Source organism: Sander lucioperca, chromosome 20 (genome assembly GCF_008315115.2).
Source record: "Sander lucioperca isolate FBNREF2018 chromosome 20, SLUC_FBN_1.2, whole genome shotgun sequence".
NCBI classification, from domain to species: Eukaryota; Metazoa; Chordata; class Actinopteri; order Perciformes; family Percidae; genus Sander; species Sander lucioperca.
This window is the reverse complement of record NC_050192.1, coordinates 25858236-25881728: the sequence shown is the minus strand read 5'-3', so window position 1 is coordinate 25881728 and position 23493 is coordinate 25858236. Positions and strand designations below refer to the sequence as shown.

General features: G+C 39.8%; 2 protein-coding genes across 2 annotated transcripts; both read left to right on the top strand.

Annotated features, from left to right (window-relative positions):
* Positions 1 to 13: 13 nt before the first annotated feature.
* med21 (mediator complex subunit 21) lies at positions 14 to 4439 on the top strand. Its single transcript, XM_031306470.2, has 4 exons — positions 14 to 131; positions 508 to 622; positions 1516 to 1616; positions 3884 to 4439. The coding sequence occupies exons 1-4, from the start codon at positions 90 to 92 to the stop codon at positions 4061 to 4063; spliced, it is 438 nt and encodes a 145-aa protein (XP_031162330.1). The 5' UTR covers positions 14 to 89; the 3' UTR covers positions 4064 to 4439.
* Positions 4440 to 6503: 2064 nt separating this feature from the next.
* LOC116054753 (serine/threonine-protein kinase 38-like) lies at positions 6504 to 19844 on the top strand. Its single transcript, XM_031306468.2, has 14 exons — positions 6504 to 6910; positions 14671 to 14810; positions 15462 to 15513; positions 15645 to 15767; positions 15913 to 15996; positions 16123 to 16246; positions 16477 to 16631; positions 16744 to 16846; positions 17459 to 17520; positions 17792 to 17909; positions 18202 to 18325; positions 18505 to 18600; positions 19342 to 19433; positions 19697 to 19844. The coding sequence occupies exons 2-14, from the start codon at positions 14677 to 14679 to the stop codon at positions 19819 to 19821; spliced, it is 1392 nt and encodes a 463-aa protein (XP_031162328.1). The 5' UTR covers positions 6504 to 6910; positions 14671 to 14676; the 3' UTR covers positions 19822 to 19844.
* Positions 19845 to 23493: the final 3649 nt, after the last annotated feature.

Below are 23493 nucleotides of genomic sequence, written 5' to 3'. Positions count from 1 at the left end.
ACACCACAAATACCGCGAGATTCTTATGTCAGGACATTCTCGCGACAATGACAGCGGGATTTAGTTAAATTACATTAAAAAAAAAAAAAATGGCGGACCGGCTAACGCAACTCCAAGACGCTGTCAATTCGGTAAGACTAATTTTGAAGTTTTTATACGTCAACTAACAAAAAAAATAAGTATATTTTGGCTGGTTATTTCACCTGAATGCCTAGCTAGTGCGAAGCAGTATTCATATTTATTCCAGTAACTTGTTAACATGGCTACATCACTGTGTAGCAAACGACCAGGGGCCTATACCACGAACAAGTCTAGCTTCATGTTATATTGTACACAGAAACATTTGCTACAGTCCTGCAGCGTTAAAACGTTGGAACCTCAAAGTGACTCATATTTACTAAGTCGCAAATGGCTGGCTGACTGACTGGCAGCGTCAACAACTATATAGCTTAATACATAGCCCCTTGCTTGAAATAAAGTGTAATCCAAATGGTGTTGTGTGTCCAGCTTGCAGATCAGTTTTGTAATGCCATCGGCGTCCTGCAACAATGTGCGCCTCCTGCTTCCTTCAGTAACATCCAGACAGCTATCAACAGAGACCAGCCAGCAAACCCAACCGAAGGTGATCTATTTGTTTTGGTTCCTTATTTGTATTCACTTCTCTGTCTTCTCATTTAATATACCTTTCCTCTCAACACTTTCTGATTTACATTATCGATGTGCCAATCCAATATTGGCCTAATTAAATTGATGGGGTATTGCCAGATGTGATTAATCCATAACCAGTGGTGGAATGTAACTAAGTACATTTACTCAAGTGCTGTACTTAAGTACAAATTAGAGGTATTTGTACTTTGCTTGAGTCTTTTCTTTTCATGCCACTTTGTACTTCTACTACTTGTTCTTGTACTTTTTAGTCCACTACATAAATCTGACAGCTTTAGTTACTTTACATATTGAGATTTTTGCACACAAAACACATGTAGTTTATAAAATGTGATGGTTTATTATAAATTAAACTGCCCAACAATATATTGGCCTACAAGTTTAAACTAGCTGTTTAAACACTTAGTTGTTTGACAGAACTGTTTGGATTGTTTCCAGTTTCTAAAATGTGAGGGTTTTTTCTGCATTATGCATATACTTTTAATACTTTTAGTACATTTTCCTGATGATACTTACATACTTTTACTCAAGTAACATTTCCAATGCAGGACTTTTACTTGTAACGGAGTATTTTGTTTTAGTGTGGTATGAGTACTTTTAGTTAAGTAAAGGATCTGAATACTTCTTCCACCACTGTCCATAACACATAATATACTATTGCCTGCATCATTTGCAACAACATATTTGAGTCAACACTGAACATTGTCTTCTTCCCACATATCTCTCTCTCTCCCTTAATTTGGTCTGTCTTACTGGTATGCTAGTGACTGACTACAAGATAGAGAAACATGATTTGTGTAACAGTAGCCGGGGTTACATATATATATTTTTTTTTAAACCTCTACCCAGAGTATGCCCAGCTGTTTGCAGCTCTGATCGCCAGAACAGCCAAAGATGTGGATGTACTCATTGACTCTCTGCCCAGCGAGGAGTCCACAGCAGCTCTGCAGGTCAGCGCATTCCCAAGTTCCTTTTAAGACACACATTTCAGTTACAGATTCCACAATAAACACACACAAAAGCCCAGTTAGTATTTCTAGTGTTCAGTCAGCAGAGGGAGCCAGGTGACCACTTGTACAGCTGCTTTCTACATTGACAGATCAAGACTCTGACCATGAAAATGATGGCTGCTTATGGGTATAAAAGCAAAATGATTATAGTCAGTTTTCAGGCCGCTCTTCTGGTTATTAATTGTACGAAGCCTAGAAGATAATAATAATATACTCTTGGATAAACATGTTTTATTTACTGACAGATAAACACCAAAAACAGTAGGGCTGGGCATTGTTTTGATTTTAACCATTTTGATTCCAAATCAAAAATCAGAAAATCAGATATCGCCATATTTTTCACCAAATACCTCAATGTAATACCTCAATTAATAAGTTTCTCAGGGTCAATGAGTTTTTATGAGCAGCCTTTTAAGTTAATTTCTTACTTTCGCTACAATGTAAAAAGAGTGGAAAGAATGCTATTTCTGTCTTGATTCCTTTTCTGAAAATAGAAGGCTGTTTTAGATGAAACTTAAATGAGTGAGTAACCAATGTACAGTATATCTGGAATGGCCAATCCCTAGCATCTAGGCCGTCATTAGTCAATAAAGCAAAATCATAAGTACAGCCAACACAAAATGGCAATATAGACTTTAGTGTTTTTACATTTCAAATGTCACAGTGAGCCAGCATGCACGATACCGGGACCCTGAAACTGAAGCAGCTAAAGGGAATTTAGCCATCATTGTTTTTATTATCTACACCTTTTGCTTTTTATTACTGGGACACGTCGAAATGTTTTTAGTGAAAAATGCCCATACGGTTTTAATGCCACAATTCAACAGTCTTATAAGCTTGGACACTTTAATATCTCATCCTCATTATCTGAGGTGCTGTAAAATCACATAATTAAAAAAAAAAAAAAAAAAAAAAAGGGTTGCATACTGTACATGTAAAGCCTAATGAAGATCTACTGATTTTGCAATATTGCATGATGGGTATGTATCGGTTTAGGCGACTGTAAGTAAATGACTGTACAGTTTTCCACCCTGAGCCATCACTCTGTGATCAGTCACCTACAGCTAACTGGCAGCTTTCTCCTCAGCACAAACATACAACTGTTGATGAGTAAAACAGAGTATGATGCAGTAATGGAGTGACAGGATTACCTTATTTATTCTAGTAATATATCTGGCCATTCAGTTTCATTTGCTGGGGTTCATGAAATATTGCCTTGGAAACATGTTTTTCCTTTTTTTTTCTTATTTTGGTGGACCATCATTTAAACTAATTATACTTTCCTGTTTCTTAAGCTATTGTGGCTTGAAGACGTTGCATATAGTTTTGCTATTCATAATGTCTGTTGTCACCAGTGCATCAGGCAAGTTAGAAAGAGAGATTGTCATCAATCACAGAGCCTCCTGTCATAGATAAGGAGGCTTTACAATGAAAGATGTTGCATATTTGATACAGATACAGCTTTATTTATCCCCGAAAGGCAATTCAGTTCCTACAGTCCACCCAAACATATACAGTATATCACAAAAGTGAGTACACCCCTCACATCTTAACAGAAATTCCACTTTGCTACAATGTAAAGTATTACGTGTACAGCTTGTATAACAGTGTAAATGTGCTGTCCCCTCAAAATAACTCAACACACAGCCATTAATGTCTAAACCGCTGGCAACAAAAGTGAGTACACCCCTATGTTAAATTCCCATAGAGGCCATTTTTAAAGGCCAGTTATTTCATGGATCCAGGATACTATGCATCCTGATAAAGTCCCCTTGGCCTTTGGAATTAAAGTAGCCCCACATCATCACATACCCTTCACCATACCTAGAGATTGGCATGGTTTTATGTCGGTTAGCCTAATAGCTGGTTTGATTTGCATTGAGAGATGATCTTATGGAAAGTACCCCATGCCAATCTCTAAAAATATTTGAAATAAGAACTGAATAAAGACGATAAATTAAGACAAAATAATAACATCGCATGTATTGCACATAACAAATTACAATCCACCAATTGGCTTACTGAAAGGGCTGAAGCTCAGTTTGTACTGTTTGCACTACATATGTATTTGCATAAATACAATTTAAAAAAAAAAAAAAAAAAAAAAAAAAAAAAAAAAACTCCCATCAGTCATTTCATTCACAAAAACATCAAATCCCGCCTCTTTTGATTGTAAGTGAGTGTGACCGGCTGTGCCCTCTCGCCAGGCGGCCAGTCTGCGGCAGCTGGAGGAGGAGAACCACGATGCCGCCGCCCGTCTGGAGGAGGTGGTTTACCGCGGCGATATGCTGCTGGAGAAGATCCAGAGCGCCCTGGCTGACATCGCCCAGTCTCAGCTCCGCACCCGCAATGGACCACCTCACCAGCCCTCACCAGCCGAATCCTGACCGGCAGTGTGCAAAACGCAGTTCTGGACAATTTTCAGCCATTTTCCCTTCTCCCCATTCTGACTCTTTGTTTTTACCCTCAGACGTCAGCTGCGAGCCTCAAAACACTCGCAACGCTGAATTTGTCTGCGACGGTAACGCGAGGTGCCATACAGTTAGCGGAAACATCATTTGGTTGCTTAACTGCAATGTTCTTTTTTCTTTTACACAGCAGCCACTGGTCTCCAGGCAACCACAGAAAAATGTGTAAAACACTAGATGCCTGTTGACGACGTCTCAAGTTTTTCGTATGTCTATGTTGTATATTGATTGAAGTCTGTTTTTGTAGATATTTATGAAAGAAATGATTTGAAATTCTGATTTTGGAGCATCTTTACTGAAAACCTCAACACCGTAGAAATAAAATAAGTTTATTTTTATGCTCAACACTCTTCAGACCAGTTAACAAACCCACTCAGCTTACTGTTACTCTGAAGTCTTTTTTTAATAAAGCTTGAACAAACACTTTTTTGATTTGTCATTTGTTCAAACCATTTGTATCTTTACAACCGAGTTTTAGTTTGACAGAATAGTTTTAATAGGTTTTTCTTGTGAAAACAACTACATGAAGGATAAAGGATGTTTATTGTTGCCCTTAGGGGTCACAAGGGATGTTCCCCTCCCATCTCATTTATTTGAAAAACTGACAGTTTAGTTCCAAAATGAATGCAACTTTTTTTATATTATAAAATCCTTGTCAGTCATTAATCATAAACAGCTCTGGTGCCTTATTGCACAGTAACTGCCCTACATTGATGTTAGTTTATCATGCTACAATAGCTCCACATATTTCATTGAAGAATCACAGGATGATAAATCATGACTTAGCAGAAAATCTGAATGATGCGCTCATTGCTTTTGTTAAATTTTGTTGAAATGATGTCATTTTCAATATGACCACACTCTTCAAATGATCAAAAATGTTTTGAGGAACTAAGCTCTCGTTTAAGTATATTTCATGACGTTTGAGAGGAATTCAGATACAAATAGCATGGGGGGGGGAATAGGGAAGAGAGCTGCAGATGACTTAAATATATACTTATTTGGGAACCTTAGGCAGAAAAAAAATCATTCTTTGGTTGAACTGTTAATATCTGAAAATCACCATAATTGTATTTACAAAGTTGTCACACAACTGCAGTCATGTGGCACGTGGTCTTAATTACATTCACATCAAAATGGGACTCAGTGGTCTTGAGTCCTTTTGCGAAGCTTGGGCTGCAGGCCAGAGTTTTTATAGCCCAAATCTAAATATAGGTGCTGTGTCACAGCTCAGTGGGCCCCATTGATGCAAGAAATATAAAAACAGCCTTGTCTGCTGTACACCACACCCAGACGTGTTAGCAGGTTACACCCACCTCTGTGCATGTTGACATCATGACTCTTACAGTAAAAACACTCATCCCGTTCCAAATTAGGAGAATTATGGCAGAGAAACAAGTCCGGACTGCTTTTCACTGTCAACAAAAGTTTGTTGTTGGTGTTAAAGTTGTATCTGCTTTTTAGTTGTTGCTTTTTTCCTATAGTGCATTCACCTGCTCTTTATCCTACAGACCTTTGGCTTATAGACACAAGTGAACAATGACATGAAATATTCCAGATAGGGTGAATACATCTCTAATTCTTCTGCTGTGGAATTTCAAGTGTGAAAACATAATCTTCAGTGGTTTAAACCATCAACATGTTTTACGTATTTTCGGGCTAAACAAGCTGCAGTCGTGTTGAAGTGTTGCACCAAAAGTTTCAGATCTTAAATGTCTCTGAAAATATTCCCAGAATATAGCTGTGGTCTGTATCTGTGGCACTCTGTTACTGTTTTTATGGTGTCTTATCTCCTGTATTATCAGTAGGCAAAAGTAATTGTATAACATGTTTATGGTTATAGATTCCAGTTTTATATTTTTATAATAGTGATAGTTTACTGTAAACCATTCCTATGTTTTTTTCTGTAAATGTCTCTCTGTCAACTATAGCAAATAAAACCCACAATTTTATTTGACCTTAGATACCCTCTTGTAGTTTTTATGGCATTTGCTATTTATGTATGAAGGAAATAATTATTTTACAGTGTTTGTGTAATAGGATTCTAATAATCAAAGTAATATTAGTTTTCTTTTAGTAAGGCTTAGAACTAAGCATTACCAATAACATGATGTAACAAAGCTTACAACTAGACTATAGCTAGAATCCAGTCTTTCATAGCTGCAAATGCTTGCTAGCAAACTGAACCTGTGTCCTGGAACCGTTCCTTATTATACATCCATGCCTTGGAACACAACCCTTGCGGGGCGGTTTACATCTTCTCATTGGCTGACGCGCATGTCCTTCTCATGTGTATTGCACATATGATTGGCAATTAGAAACCACAGGTTCCTTTCTTCATCGGTGATTGGTTCTTGCCAACGTCAATCAAACGCTAACGCCGTTGGGTGGCCGGAGCGTTTGATGAGACCGACGGTCCCAGGAAGCAGCACTGCTTATTTTACATTTTATACCGATAAAGACGGGGGAAGCGCTGAATTTCGAGGTCAGGGGGGGTACAAATGAAGAAAGTAAAATAATGTCAAATAATTTCAGGTTAGCTTGCTGTCAACGTCAGAGCGCTTTTGTTATGATTTGGCGTTGATATCGGCGATGTTTACTGTGCAGCCCGTTAAGTTCCTTTGAAGGCTGGCCAGTAACGTTAACTGGAGCCTTCAGCCTTCGACTGCCTAAATATTAGGCAGAAAAATACGAAAATTCACATTATTTCTCATATATCGTGCGGTGGCGCCAAGCCAGTAATTGACTCTGGAGCAAGACACGGAGGTAGGTGAAAATATTTCCCACATAATGCTCTTTATTATTTTTGTGCTATCGGGTTTTTCAGCCAGACAGAGACGCAAAAGGGAATATAACGGACGAATAGCTAGCTAACGCAACACAGCAACAAACTATACCAATGTTTGTATTGTATAAGTAGCTAACCTTATATTATTAAGGCTTATTGGTATCTAAAAAATGAATATTATTAAGTATCAGCCATCATGTGCCAGGCAGCAGTGGTAGATAGTAGGTGGAAGATAGGTTTGACAGGGTGGCACAAAAAGTTTAAATTTAGGTGAGTTGTGTGTGTAACGTTAACGTTACGTAGCTAGCTTGTTAAATAACGTTACTCCATGCAGGTACACGCGATCTCTGCAGGTGGATGAAGGAAGTATAACCGTAATCCAGCATCCTGAATTAAAAGCATGACAATTACGATTAGGGCTGTGCTCGATTAAAGAAATTCTTAGTCGACTAACACTCATTCAATTGTATCGACTAATCGATTAGTTGATTTAATCGACAGATCTGTAAATCTGAGTTTCTCTGCAAAGAGTCATGCAAAAGCACCACTTTAATTCTTGTGTTTACCAGAGATGTGCTCGTACGTTTCTTGGAAATAAGTCATTCAGCATGAAAAAAGCATAAAACATGACTAATCGACTAAAGAAATCTAAGTTGGCTAAGACCAAAACGACCGATTAGTCGACTAATCGACTAAGAGGGAGCAGCCTTAATTACGATTACGGTTGGGTATCGTTTCTGCTTATCGATTCCGGTTTTTACCAATTGTTGATTCCAATTCTTTGAGGGGCAGGTTGAAAACAGATCACATGCTAATACACAGAAAAGATTTTTTTTTTTAAACAACACCATTCATATTCACAATTTACTTCATACAGTTTATAGAACCTAAACATAAAAATAAGTTATACATTTGACATTTATTTTGTCCACTTTTAATTTGAACTACATTGACAAAACACATCTGCCAATATATTTGAAATAAAAGTATTTTTTTAGCATTTCTTTTCAATTTTGAAACATATTCTGAAGTATATATATATTATTACTGGAAAAACAAACACTGTGAATTAAGTAGGGTTGCAACTAACGATTATTTTCATTATCAATTATTATCTAGATTAATCGTTTGGTCGATAAAAAATGTCCATCCCAGGTTCTCAATGTCTAAAGATGATGTATTTAAATGTCTTGTTTTGTCACTCCAAGACAGTTTAATATGATTATAAAACAGAGAAAACAAGGAAATATCCATATTTAAGAGGCTGAAACAGCATTGTCTGCCATTTCTGCATGAAAATTCCTTTAACGATTAATTGACTCTCAAAATAGTTGGCGATTGATCTTTTGATTTGTCGATCGACTAATGGATTAGTCGACTAATCGTAGCAGCTCTAGAATAAGGATCTATAATGCATATATTGCCATATGACAAACAATGAAACTGCACAATGTACTGTAAGGGATATTACTAAATAATGTATACATACCATTAAGTTTCCATTATTAGAATGTTATGGTGACTTGAAGCTTAAAATACCAGAACAAGTTGTTTTTTGGGTGTTTTTTTGAGCGCTCCATTGCTCACTCTGGCGTCATGACTGAGCCCTTTCATTCAGGACGGAAAGGGCTTCCTGTCCAGTCCTTGAAGGGTGGAGTGTGTCTTTGTGACACACAGACACACACACACATTTGTACACAATGTGGTGGACTGATCCTTCAGTTTTAGTGAGATGAGGCAACATCATCTGAGTTTTAAAACCATGTTTTATTTATTGTGACCAAATCCTTTACTTTATTTGTAGGTTAGAGTTTTGGCCAGCCAGATTTGGCCCCTGTCCCCTGTTTTAGACTGCATGCCTTAGTCTCCAAATAGTGAGCTTGCTTTTATAATTCCTTCCTTATACAGTATGTGCCTGAGTGCTGTAGCCTTGTATAGCTATGGGGTGGATCTGATTAACTTCAAGCCAAACTGAACCCTTCAGACTGAGCTAAAGGCCTGGCATTTTCCACCTAGGTGGGTACACAAGCACAAAACCCATCCAGGCCTCTCAAGGGTGCACATTATTTCAATTGCTCAATTCTCAGCTCCATACATCACCGGAGGGTGTGATAATAATGATATTGTAAGCTTTGATTAAATGGCTTTCCAAGATGTCATTCAAAGTCAATAGCATTTAAATGTCATTAGATCTGCATATACCACTGAACCCATTCTGTGACAAATCGATAACTAACTATTTGTAATTATATGAAAGGGGCCCTCGTATTGACGAACCCAGAGAATGACCACTGTCCAGTCACTTTTTTTGGTTTCACGGCCCACAACTTTACTGTTTTGACTCACTTTCTCTGTATTCCACTGTATGCTACCACACGACAGACCGACAAAGTTAGCATTTAGCAACTGAAGAGCCAGATATTTTCCACAGGGGTTGGTAGAGACCAAAACGGAACTAAAAGGAGAGGGAACATGGGCAGGCATAAATACGACTCCAAATTCATGGTTTGAGCATTTTCAATATTTACTTTACAAACGTAGACTCCCAATATTTAGGTTCTGGCTAAATGTCTGTATAGGACTGCTCTTTCTGACCTAAATGAATTTAGCACTACTGACGTGTTAAAGAGATAGTTTGGATATTTTAAAGTGGAGTTGTATGAGACACCACATTTCTATCATTCTCCATGTTCCCCAGCCCTAGCATGTGTCACATAGTATCCCAGAGTGATATAGTGTGAAGTGTGTGTGAGGTTAGCTCAATAAAGTGGTGTCCGATAGGGCTGTGCAATTAAACAAATTTTGATCGCGATTTTGATTTCGGCTCCTAACGATCACAAGGCCAATCGAGAAAAACGATTATTTTGCACGTTACATTTCGCAAGTAAACTCTTATTTTGTCTTGCGTTCCGAAGGGGAATTCAAAAAGTTAAAACGGGAAAAGTATTAAGGGGAAATTTCATACTTCAAGGTGTTTTCACTGTTGATTTGTTTAACTGTTTCACTGTTTTTTTAGGTTCAGTAAATGCAACATCTTTCCAAGTCAATCAGTAATCGTGTTAAATAATCGTGATTTCAATATTGACCAAAATAATTGTGATTATCATTTTTTTTTATATATATATATATATATATAATCGAGCAGCCCTAGTGTCTGGCATGTTTGTGTAGTCAGTCAAAATATTAGCATTGGGTTCGATCATTGTCAGTTTCAATGATCAACAGAGAAAACACTCCTATCTTCTGCTACTTCAGCACAGCGCTTCGTTACTCGGCATGCTCACACATTGTCCACCAAGCGTCCTCCAGTGTATTGCAAGCCTGGTGGCCCACCGGGCCTAAGTTGCCCCCCTAGCAGGCCTAAGCCATTGGGGGAAAACATGTAAATGTATTTTTAAGAAGTTTTTTTAAACTACAGTTACAGTGGGGCTGCTCAGTTGGAAACTTAGGCGTAGTCATATTTTCAAATTTCCAGTTAGCTTTTAGCACTGACTTAATGTATGGCCCTATGGAGTCTGTGTTGTAGCTTTTTTAAATTCTTAATTTCGCGATCCCAGCCCTTATTTGGTATCACTGAAACTCTTGTGATTTACATTAATGCTGCCAACAGTCTGGGACTGGCCCCAGGCGGGCCCTCGTCGAAAAAAAGACACTTGCCACTTTTCTGGGGGAAACCCTGAAGTGACCTGAATTTGCACTTTGTTGACCATAAAGAACACCCGTCACGGACCCCGGATGAATTGTTCATCTGTGTCAGGCTGCTGTGGTAGCTACAGTATGTTCGCTGGCTTCAAAGGTACTGTACATAGAGGTACATAGCTTATGTGGTTTTTCTCAGAAAATGTAACGTCACACAGGGCGGACATGGGCTTACGTGAGATCACAGAGAACTGTAGTTAGTCTGCTTTGTGTTTTGTCATTTTATTGCCGATCATCATCAGTGGTGTCTCCCTATTTACGCTGAGCTTCCTATGAGTTTTGTACTCAGGTAAATCTGTGCAGTCCTCAGTAACTCTACACCCTGATTTGCCAGTGTCGCTGTTTTCCACTTAACAGAAACCTCCCAAACCAAGCAGTTTGCAGCAGTGATTCATTGGTTTTTCTCAGAAGTCAGGAAGTGTCTTGTTGTTGTGGGATTGTTGGGACTGGGATGGAAAAGGGCCGGTGGCTAGACGTAACATGGGTCCTATCTCTGGGCTGCAGGGCTGTTTTTATCTCTGTGTGGGCTAATCAAGTCCATTCCTAACTGTCTGATGGCGTACTGCTGGAATAGTGTGATGATGTACACATCCACCCTCTTCCTCTTGCCCTCTATTAACATAATATGGTCATGTTGATATTTTATTAATTAAGGAAGAAGATAATCAAACTTCCCCTCTATAATTTACAATAAGAGAATACGTTACAGATGCATCGTTGCATTTAAAGTGTTGCATATGGTAAATTAGCCTACTTTGGATGTCTCATGAGCTAAATCGGTTATCACTGTCACTGTGTCACCAGCCAAAGCATTAAGAGTTTGTTGTAGCAACCAACGTAATAACTTAGATTAATATAGCGCATTTCATGAAACCCAAGGATGCTTTACACAGCTACAGGGGGACAAGGGGGAAGAAGATAGTGGGCCAACACAAACAGGGACTGAAAGGAATAAAACATCCGCGCAAAATGGAAGGGGGACGTCATTTAATGTTGGCTACTGACTACGACCACATCGTGCAATCTAAAGTTATTTTATGAATGAAATAGACATATAACATTCCTGAGGGCATATACAGTGCTGCTCATAAGTATTCATACCCATGGTCAAGTTGACTAAAAAGAGGAAATAAAAAAATCATCTTTTGGAAATTGATCTTAATGTCTTAATTAAAGAAATGAGGAAAAATCCAACCTTTTAAGGACACCAATTTTTTTTTTGCATCCTGATAAAGTTCCCTTGGCCATTGGAATTAAAGTAGCCCCCCCACATCATCACATACCCTTCACCATACCTAGAGACTGGCATGGTTTTATTTCAGTTAGCCTAATAGCTGGTTTGATTTGCATTGATATGGATCTTATCTCAGTTAGCTATTAGGCTAACTGAAATAAAACCATGCCAGTCTCTAGGTATGGTGAAGGGTGTGTGATGATGTGGGGGGGCTACTTTAATTCCAAAGGCCAAGGGAACTTTATCAGGATGCATAGTATCCTGGATCCATGAAATAACTGGCCTTTAAAAATAAAAATCTGCCTGCCTCTATGGGAATTTAGCATAGGGGTATGTGTAATTATGGCCCCTGTATTTTAAGGAAGAACATTTATTTATTTACAATACATTATTCATTTACAAAACAAATTGGTGTCCTTAAAGGTTGGATTTTTCCTCATTTTTTTTAATTAAGGCATTAAGATCAATTTCCAAAAGATGATTTTTTTAATTCCTTTTTTTAGTCAACTTTAGCATGGGTATGAATACTTATGAGCAGCACTGTATATATTTCTTGATGCTGCACTTTGATATGGCTCTTTGTAGCATTACCTATTTAAAGCTAATGTACTTGCACTTACTACTTGTTGTCTGGAGTTTGCACCTTCAAGGTTGAACGCACTTAATTGTAAGTCGCTTTGGATAAAAGCGTCGGCTAAATGACATGTAATGTAATAACATACCTGAGGGCCAATTCGGGGTGGGTTTTGAATCGTTTACAATCCCGTAATTGTCTCCTATCTTAAAAGCCCAACCGAAGATGACTCGCGTTATCTCCCGTCGTCTTTCACTTTCCCTTTTAGCTTTTAGTTGTTCTCTCGTTTAATTTCTTTCTTTCCTGTGATGGCCCTGCCCCAGTATCAGCCATAACTACAGCAAATAACTTCTAAAATAACATTAAAATACAATTAGGACTATATAAAGAAATCTCCTGCTTCTTTTTACCTGGCTCAGCTGGCTGGACAGCAGGCTTTTCCGGTGTGACAAAGAAATCTGTGACCCGTCAGATTGTTACTGTAGCGCCGTCTACCTGCCGCAAATCATTTTGTAACTGCGCAGGAAAAATCAGACCCGGGCAGAGGCATTAATACACACTATATAAAAATAGTGTTTTTTTCACTGTTAGTCTTGTTGGCTGTTACAGGTAATTTAAGATAATTGTATGAAAATTGACATAGTTTCAGAAACATAAAAAAAGTGATATATATATATATATATATAGTCACTTTAAGGTCGATCCTGGCCTCAAATCAATCAAGATTCTGTGATACGAACTGAAGAGAGCAATTTGTGATCAAGACATTCCTGAAATATCAATATAATTAAACAGTTTTGTACGGGGAAATGGTCTCAAAATCCTCCTGGCCAATGTGGAGATGTGATCAGATGTAGGAAACATTTGGTGGAGGTCACTGCTGTAAAATAAGGTTTAACTAGTTACTAAAACCAAGGGTGCACTTTGTTTTTCCAACCTGACTGTTACGACCCTTTCGATGGATTCGGCGACAGTAACACGACAATTAATAAAGTGTGACAGAGTCAGTGTAAAAGTGAAATATTTGTTTTTTGTTCCAAACATGGAAATAGCTCACAAGAGGATGGTGGAAGATGGGACCTGGAGGTAGCTCTACAAGCTCTACAAACAAAACAAGTCAAACAAAATACCTAACCTGCTTCTCTAAAAAAAAGATAAAGAGAACATTACACAGGTGGCAACAACCACTAAACCTGGTGTATCTATACAAAGATCAACTACGTGCAAAATGTACAGGGTAAATAGTCAAGAAAATAATTCAATAAATACACCAAAACATGCAATTGTTTTATGTTACCTTTTTCAAGACATGTGTAGCCTCTAGTAGAACCAAGGATCCGACTCCCGTTAGTCTGTGGTCAAGGGATCTGTTTGAGAGCTGCACTCGTTGAAATGTAAAAATTGATAACACTGAAGGGGAAAAAGTCAAACCTGTAGATATTCTTTTGGATTTGAAAGGCTTAAGGACTTCATTAATATTATATTTAAAGGGGCACTCAACCGATTTTACACATTAAGATCAGTTAATTCATCATACGTAGCACTACTCAGCTCAAACTCAAAAGTTGTGCTAATGTTTCTGGACAGCACTTTTTAAAATAGGACAAAATAACCCGGATGATGTCATCACAGTTTGAAAGACATGGGTATCTGCCAGGAATGGAGGGTCTAGTGAAAGACGCTATCAAAAGTTGCATTATGGGAAGTGTAGGATTTAGCGTTTTTAGAGCTTGATACACACACACACACACACACACACACACACACACACACACACACACACACACACACACGAGGTAATACAAGTCAGAATATCTTGGGCTTTGCTGCTTCAATTTTTCCCATTATTGTGTTTAACTTTTGCTTGTCCTTCCTAGTACTCCTTTAATAGGACATTTTATCATGTTGGACATCATCTGTGTTGCACAGTTGGTCAGTGTTGATTCCTGTGATTACTGACACACTTTAGAGATTGTAGAGGGCAGACACACAGGTGTAGCTGTCTGTGTTGGTGGGTGGTCCCTGCACTACTGTTTCTGACTGGTCAGTTGGGGAGCCTGCACGCTTTTAAGTCCTTCAGGTAAAACTCCTCTCTGGCCGGTTAAAATATTTTACAGAGGACTGAATTGATGGTAAAATCATTGACCAATGGACACTTACCACACTAGTAGGAGCAGTGACTGGACTGCTGCGCACAACCTGATGTTGTTGTTTTTGATGTTGTCTTCCAGGATAGTATGGCCATGACGGTGGAGACTGCAGCTGCCCTTCCCATGAGCAATCACACCCGAGAGAGGGTGACTGTGGCCAAGCTGACCCTGGAGAACTTCTACAGCACTCTACTCACCCAGCACGAGGAGCGGGAGATGAGGTGAAACTGCCACAGTGGTTTTATAGCCTACAGTATACCTGTTGATATGAGGCCAGCAGCCTTTCCTTCACACAAATGTATAGAGAACACACCCGTCATGTTGCATCTGTTGCTCTTGATCAGTAATATTCCAGGCCATGTTGGATTCGCTATGTAACAAAAGCTTTTTTACCTTTTTACTTACTGGACGTCGTACTTTTAACAGTTGCCTCATGCATGCCTTATACGACCTTTAACCTTGTGCATGAGTTAGTTACATCAGTTACTCTCTGTGTGTAAATGGCGCTGTTGTTTGAAGCATCAATTGTCACTCCGTCTGCTGAAAAAGGGAACAACCCAGCAGCGTTTCATCTCAGGTGTGAGCACGACAAAGCACAACATTGTGTTCTCACATTACCCGAGAGCTGATTTCCAGTCCGGGTAACATGGTTTGGTTTGGCAGCTGGCTCACTGTTTACACGCCAGCATAAACTGACACGGGATTAATTTTCAAGATCTGACCAGTTTTGGGTGATCTAATCCCTCCGTATATTGTGAAGTCACTAGTACAACAGTACAACATTTTTGCTTTTCGTCGCCCTTATTCAGATTTGTATGCATTTTTCAAAGCACACTATTTTCATTGTATGTAATACATTGTATTGTTCGTAGGCAGAAGAAGCTGGAGAAGGCCATGGACGAGGAGGGTTTGCCAGATGAGGAGGTAAAGTAGGCTTTGTCTTCTGGTTTACAGACCTCAACATATTGCAAGAAAAAGGTGTTGTTTTTCCTTTTTAATCTTTCTCTTCCTCCCCGACTTCTTCAGATGTCTTACCGTCTGTCTGTGTTTTGCAGAAAGTAATGCGCCGCTCGCAGCATGCCCGCAAGGAGACTGAGTTTCTGCGACTGAAGAGGACGCGACTTGGCTTGGATGACTTTGAGTCCCTTAAAGTTATCGGACGGGGTGCTTTTGGAGAGGTACACACAAAGAAAGGCTGAAACCCTTGCACATTTTAATTGAGAATGTGTGTATTGACCACACATTGACACACACACACACACACACACGTTACATTTTTATTCGCACTCCTTCTGAATTGAACCGTGATGTTGTCTCCCTCAGGTCCGCTTGGTGCAGAAAAAAGACACGGGGCACATTTACGCCATGAAGATTTTGAGAAAAGCAGACATGCTGGAGAAAGAACAGGTAGAGTATTTCTCTGCACCACAGTTGTCACGGATGTTAAGACATCCTGTAACAGCTGCTGCTGCTGCACTCATGCACTTGTATTGTAAGTGTCTCACATGTATGTTGCCTACTGCCTCACTGCAGGTAGCTCATATCCGGGCAGAGAGGGATATTCTGGTGGAGGCGGACGGCGCCTGGGTGGTCAAGATGTTCTACAGCTTCCAGGACAAGAGGAACCTCTACCTCATCATGGAGTTCCTTCCTGGAGGTTTGCACTGACAACTTAAGATGGATTTGCATTTGAGGTCATCTGTTCTTAGTGCCTTTACTCTTCTGTGTTGAGTGTTTCTTGCAGATATTGAGCGTTTGAAACAGAGATTTATTGAACTGGATACTCGCCATTCTGTGACATGCTAGATGTGAGCAGGACAGACAGACCGACAGAGAGATGTGTTGAACCTGTTGTGTATTATGTTTTTGTTTTGACCTTGTTGCCAGGCGACATGATGACCCTGCTGATGAAGAAGGACACTCTGTCTGAGGAGGCCACCCAGTTCTACATCGCAGAGACAGTTCTGGCCATCGACTCCATCCACCAGCTGGGCTTCATCCACAGAGACATTAAACCAGACAACCTGCTGCTGGACTCCAGGGTGAGACTCACAGACTGAAATTGCCCTGACTGTCAGTAAAAGCATACAGCGTGGTGCGCATGTGCATGCCGGCTCTCTGCGGATGTCTTATCAAATGTTTATTTGATCACAGGGACATGTGAAGCTGTCAGATTTTGGCCTGTGTACGGGACTGAAGAAGGCTCATCGCACAGAGTTTTACAGGAACCTGACGCACAACCCGCCCAGTGATTTCTGTGAGTTAAAAAATCTGATATTCACTAAAAACGGCAAACATTAATGAAACCAGATTCATACCCAAATGCATAATAAAGGTAGCCTGGCTCCGCCCTCCTACATACTTCCGCTCAATTTTCATTTTCCTTCAATGCTCCGTCTGGGTTTGCGGTATATTCGCGGGTTTTCTCCGGCCAAATCTTTACCGGTACAATCAGCGAACAGGGAGTGGCCGAGAATGACGACGTTGAGGTCGTGCGCTAGTTTGAGTTGTAGTTCCGTCACGGCGGTAGAGAAAGATGCGAGAGAAGCCATTCGGTCCGTTGTGGGGGTTAGAAGAGACAGGCGCTTTTAGACAAAGGGTGAATACAGGTATATTCAGACAGACCGTTTTTACATTAAAGCATGTAAATATGTTCTAGTAGGAACCCAAAATACAAGTATGAATCTGAAAATGAGCCTTTAATGTGCACTATAATACGTGGTAACTTGCACCTAAATACATTTTTACATGGAGACCCTGCTTTGGTCTTTTGAAAAAACACACATACATAAATACATACAAACATTCTTACTATAACTGTTTACCTAATCACTCGCTTTTCCTCTCTTTACTTTCCTGCATCTTGCAGCCTTTCAAAATATGAACTCCAAGAGGAAAGCAGAAACCTGGAAGAAGAACCGGAGGCAGCTGGTAAGGCAAAGCAGGTTTGCATTTCACTAAAGGAGTGTGTAAGAGTAAGAAAGATGGAATTGTACTGGCTGCAACATGCAAAAGAAAAATCCCTAATTTAGCTGCAAAAATTGACACAGCAGCCTCTAAATCCTGGCTAACGTAACTTCATGTAAATGATCAGTCTGAATGAAGCATGTTTGACTAGTCAGTTTTACTGGTTGAATTTCATTATTTTGAGTATATATTCCAACCCAGAGCCCTCACCTTTATCTTTCTGTGTGACTCGCAGGCTTATTCTACTGTTGGAACGCCAGACTACATTGCTCCTGAAGTCTTCATGCAGACGGGATACAACAAGCTGTGTGACTGGTGGTCTCTGGGTGTCATCATGTATGAAATGCTCATCGGTAAGCATGCATTTGTCTTTGTGTAAGACAGACACAGAGAGTTGAATGAAATACATTTGGAGAACAACGTAGATGCCACAAATTAAGTAATGTGTGAAATGACTTAATGTTCGCTGTACTGTACACAGGAACAGAACAAGTTTGTCAATTACAGAAGATGATTTGCAAAACTTCTTTGACACGTTACATGGCAGATTTACACATTAGTAAAACCAAAGTCAGTGGATTTTTGCAGGTAGTGTTGCTGTATACCACCAGCAGTTTTTTTTAAATGCTTGTTGGCTGTGTTCAGGTTACCCACCGTTCTGCTCTGAGACGCCACAGGAGACATACAGGAAGGTGATGAACTGGAAGGAAACCCTCGTCTTCCCACCTGAAGTCCCCATCTCAGAGAGGGCCAAAGACTTGATATTAAAGTATGTAAAGGTGCATTTTTATTTCAATATATATATCTTTCTATTTTTTTTACAAACTCACATGACAGCCACATGCTGAACACGTTGGTGTTGAAAGTGAATAATTGTCCAAATAGTGTGTGTGTGTATAAAGGTTTGTTGGACAGTTGTATCATCCGTCTGCTGTTTGTGTGTTTCAGGTATTGCACTGACGCTGAGAACAGGGTTGGAGCTGTGAGTGTGGACGAGATCAAGAATCACCAGTTTTTTGAGTCGGTGGACTGGGAGCACATCAGGTACATGAACACGAAGCCCCTTTTAGACATAAATGTGTTGGCAATTTAACATGTTGGTCTCATGTTTGAATAATACTTATACGTTAAAGTCAACGACTTGACTCAAATGACAAAAAAACTTTAAGACTTACAGTAGGCCTCATTTCCACTGCATGTTTTGACTTGATTCAACTCACTTTTGGCACCAGTACTTTTTTTTTTTTTTTTCGTTTTCCATTGCGGATAGTACCCTACTGTCATCGTCATCTTACGCGACACCCGCTGGTACTTTAATCAGCAACCAGAGGAACGTGAACTTCGTACTTCGCACAGTAGGCAGACTGACATTTTTTTTATCGCTAAATTAAAGAATTGCGGTCTCTATTGACAGTTGCTTGGCTATTAAAATATCGGGGGTTTGTGCAGGATGTCCCATGTCGCACTAGTGACGGTCAGTGACCGAGCTGCTACCAAAAAAAAGTACCAGGTGCTAATAGAAATCCCCAAAAAGAGCAGTTCCAAGCGAGTTGAGTCGAGCCATGCTGTGACGTACCATGCAGTGGAAATGCTGCAATATGTTACATATTACGTGTCTGAAAAGGGCTCCTCTCACATTACAGGTAACCCTGCTTATCCACAAAGCACAAAATGCCATTATTTAGCTTAAATGGAAAGGCGCGCATGCCTCATTTTATACTTCTTATTTCTGTGTTCTTATGTCCTTCTCAACCCTCCATGTTTCTATCCGTCTTGCCTTCACAGGGAGCGGCCAGCAGCCATCTCCATTGAAATCAAGAGTATCGACGACACCTCAAACTTTGACGACTTCCCCGAATCAGACATCCTTCAGCCAGGTTCGTCTCATGGAATATTTTGCTAGCCGCTCTGCAGCAAACATCCCTTATTGGGAAACATTAGCCTCCGCTCCCATTCAGACAGAGCATGACCATAGATGAGACATCATGATAGATGATTGAAATAGAGTCTCAACAATGCTAATGATTAATAATAGAATGGCTTTGAACGGGCCAAATTTTCATTATATGATCTGCAGCGCCCGCAAGTAGCAAAATAATAACGCCTCCTTTTGGTATGTGTGTTTTGTGTTTATTAACAGCCAATGCAACGGAGCCAGACTTCAAATCGAAGGATTGGGTGTTCCTCAACTACACGTACAAACGCTTTGAGGGTCTGACTCAGCGAGGCACCATCCCCACATACATGAAGCCAGGGAAGGCCTGACACGGGGAGACAGGGTTGCCGAGAAAAAACAGACGTTTACGGACACAGGGTCGGGCCGTGGAGCCCCGCTGGCGCTAAAGGCTGCGCTGTCGGCCTTTCAGTATAAATGTAACCCTCATCACAAGTTATTTAGGTCTGCTCAGCCGCCGCAAGAACTCCAAGTGCTTGGGAAATGAAGGCGCGTTACCACATTACCTCGGTTGTTCATATCGTATACACGCTACGTCTTTAGCCATAGCTCTCAGGCCAGCTCACTAACTAGGGCACTAAATCAGCATACCTGCACGTTCAACAGCATATTGCTTCTGGAGAGGACTTTCTACTGCCCAAAGGCAACTGTGGGAATGAGGATTAAGTACAAATCCCTGCTTGAACATCTTCACATCGACAGTTTCTACAGTACCCTGGTGGCTAAATTAGCTCTGATGCAAACATCATTTCTAATACTGAAGACAAGCTCTATACACTGTAGTCAGAAAGATTAGTGAGTAAGAACAGGTATCCCTCACTTGTTCTTGCCCATACTGTTATACTCTTGTTTGTGGATTTTAAAGGAGAGTTCCAGCATGATTTCTAGGGTTTTGGCTTACCTTCTGCTTTGTATTCAAGAGTTGCTCCCACTAACAAAGATAGCAACCATTTAAAAGCGCAAAGTGTGAAAATCTTTTATTTCAATTTCTTTCTAGCAGTGAGAAGCGTCTTGTTATGGCAGTAGAGCCCGGTGAAACTTCAGCATCAGCTTTTCTTTATGTGAAAAGAGACAACTACTGGGGATTGTGGTGGTGCTAGTTAGCAAAATACTAGTGGATCCCAATGGAAGCCCAATTAGCATCACATTTGTAGAGAAAATGTTGAGAAAGTGAAGGGTGACCGCATTGTATTTCTATGCCTTAGGCTTAAAGACTACGCTTGTAGACCAGTGTTTAGCCATGCTAGCGGCGTAGCTATTAATATTGGATGGATCGCCATGGCGTTTGGTACACACATTCATGTAGCACTAGCACCACCATCGGGTCATAATGTCCAATACTTTGGTTTATGACCAAATATATCAAAACCTAATGACATTCCCACCGGTGATAGCTGTACAAGCAGCAAATGTTAGCATGCTAACAAGCATAACTAACATGGTAAAAATTAAACCTGGTTAAAATCAACATGTTAGCCACGGATGTTAGTACGCTGATGTTAGCATTTAGCTTAAAGCACTTCTGTGTCTTACCGGTCCATTTCTATAAAAAAAAACAAGGGAATTCTTTCAAAGTGTGAAACTCTAATTAATATAGCATAATTATTAATTCCCTTTTATTCACAGTGCTGGGAGATTGAGTTGAACATGTCTGGTTGTTTTCAGTAACAGCATTAAAAGGGATAGAAAATATATGAAAACAAATGAGCAATACTTGAAATCATGCAGGAACCGTCCTTTAACCGTCATGGGGGTGACTTTGTGTCAGCTCTGTGGGACAACTCTTCCTGTGGCCTTGCCTCAGCGCCACTGCTTTTCACACAGAGGAACAACTTGTTGCCAGGAAACATGGGAATGCAGTTTGCCCTGTGCTTGGCATCCGTTACTGTGGAGCGTTGCCCATTTGCCAAACAGACTGCAGAGTGTGTCACTTCCCTTCAGAGCCAGTTTGTTGTGTTCAGACCAGTGCTACAGTAAATGGATTATTCCCCTGATTTTTATTCTAATGAGCCAGAGGGCCATTCACTTCCTCCTTACAGTAGATGGACAAAACATGCAAAGTGCCTTTTTAAAATAGCTGATAGATATTGAAGCATATATTTTAGAGATGTTAATCGGAAGGTAATAATAATGATTAGAAATAATAACGCCGTTTGAAAAAGGGGACATAAAAGGGAAAAAAAGGGAAGGGAAACATGTTAAGCTTTATCAAATCAACTTGTGAGGAAGCAACACTTATCTCTTAAAGCAAATAGAAAGCCCTGATGTGACAGTTGTATTTAGTGTGTCCGCGGAGTGATAAAACATGATAAGTGTGATAAAACAGCGACGAAACGAAGGCAGTATAAACAAATGGCAGGTTTTTATAGATTAGATAAGTAAACAAGGGCCTCGTAAAAAGAATGGGTCAAGGCAAACCCAATGAACAGTGTCTTGGTTTGTCAAGTAAAAGAGTAACTAAAATAGAAAGTAAATAAGAATAGATTAACATGGTGGATATCCTAGACATGTATGCTTTTTGTCCTCGAGGTTCTTGAAGGTGCTCTAAGCGATGTTGGGTGACGTCACTTCCTGTTGACGTTCGAAGTATTGTCAAACAAAACTGAGGCTAGCTTGCCCCTCCCTCATCCCGTCCCCTCCCCCTCCTTTCCGTGCTTCCGTGCACTAAACCCCCAACCCCCACCCCCAAATCCTTCTTGTCGGTTATTGGCTGGAACACTGTTTGTTATGTTTGGTGGTGCAGGTTTTCCCAGTTTGTTGTTGTTGCCGTTTGTGAAGCCTGGGCTGTCTACAGAGACCGTGTTTTTTTTTTTTTTTTTTTTTTTTTTTTACAGTGTGTTCAGGGGACAGGCAGCTAGCGGATAGTGAGGAGATGTTTGCTGTATGTGACAAAAAATGTTGTAGCCTAAAAAACGCGTGACATCGCTTAGAGCACCTTTTTAAAATGTAAAATGTCTTTTGTTCATTTTGAATTAAGTAACCATTCAATGTGTTTATTTTTTTTTACCCCCTGACCCTAAAAAGCTAATGCCATGCCTGTCTTACTCAACAAAACAAACCATGTAACCATCATGTCTGCTCAGAGTTGTGACTACACACAGCGCTAAACATAGTTACCAAAGAACTCTGATCATCACGCGTCGTGATCTGAACACATTCAGATGTAGCTGTCGCTTACTGCACTTAACTTCAAACTACCTTTAAAAAAAAAAAAAAAAAAAAAAAAAACTTGGTTATGGAATGATTTGCCATTTCTATTCCTACACTTGTCAAGAAAATGAGTGAGCAGAGACAGATGTTTGTCAGTTAGCACATCTGTTAAGTGTCAAAATGCAAGCTATAAATGTACACGCAGGGAAAGGAAATATATATCGGACTAGTTTAGCTGTAGCCATCCCAGGAATCCCATGTTAAACTGATGTTGGTGCTATTTCTGAGGAATTGATAGAGAAAGTAAGGGTCTTGCAGTTTGTTCAATTAGGGCGGTGTATTATAATATTGTAATAGACCTGGACCAGTCTCTCTTCTTATTTTTGATCTGTTTAACTGTAATTCATCCACGTAGTCCTGTTACAATTGGCCAAGAACGCACCTGTAAGACTTACAGTTGCATAAGCAATGTACAAATGAGGGTTGACTGATGTGTATATTTCTGCATTATTTATTATTTATCATGTTTGTTAATAGATGAGAAGAGTATATTTAAATTGGATGATTTTTTTTTTTTATATATATATATCAATAGGTTTCCCTAGACTTTAAAGGGGCACTCCAGTGATTTAGTGTTGCATTCTCAAATCTTAAAAAAGAATGGTGCAAATTGTTGTGTGTGCAGCACAGGCTGAGATATCGGATTAACTTTTCCTTAGCATGGCCAAAGTTCCAAAAACAGTGAATCCTGCATTTCCCATAATGCAACTCGATAGCGGCTTTTTATGATAGAGAGGCAAAGTCCCTTTTCTTCCGGTGTCCACCATGGGAGG

Excerpts from the sequence above, each read along its gene's own strand:
- med21 (XM_031306470.2), top strand. The coding sequence starts at position 90 with ATGGCGGACCGGCTAACGCAACTCCAAGACGCTGTCAATTCG. Across the intron at positions 132-507 it reads TCCAAGACGCTGTCAATTCG|CTTGCAGATCAGTTTTGTAA; the intron begins GTAAGACTAATT and ends TTGTGTGTCCAG. Across the intron at positions 623-1,515 it reads GCCAGCAAACCCAACCGAAG|AGTATGCCCAGCTGTTTGCA; the intron begins GTGATCTATTTG and ends ACCTCTACCCAG.
- LOC116054753 (XM_031306468.2), top strand. The coding sequence starts at position 14,677 with ATGGCCATGACGGTGGAGACTGCAGCTGCCCTTCCCATGAGCAATCAC. Across the intron at positions 15,997-16,122 it reads ACATGCTGGAGAAAGAACAG|GTAGCTCATATCCGGGCAGA; the intron begins GTAGAGTATTTC and ends GCCTCACTGCAG. Across the intron at positions 17,910-18,201 it reads CATGTATGAAATGCTCATCG|GTTACCCACCGTTCTGCTCT; the intron begins GTAAGCATGCAT and ends GGCTGTGTTCAG.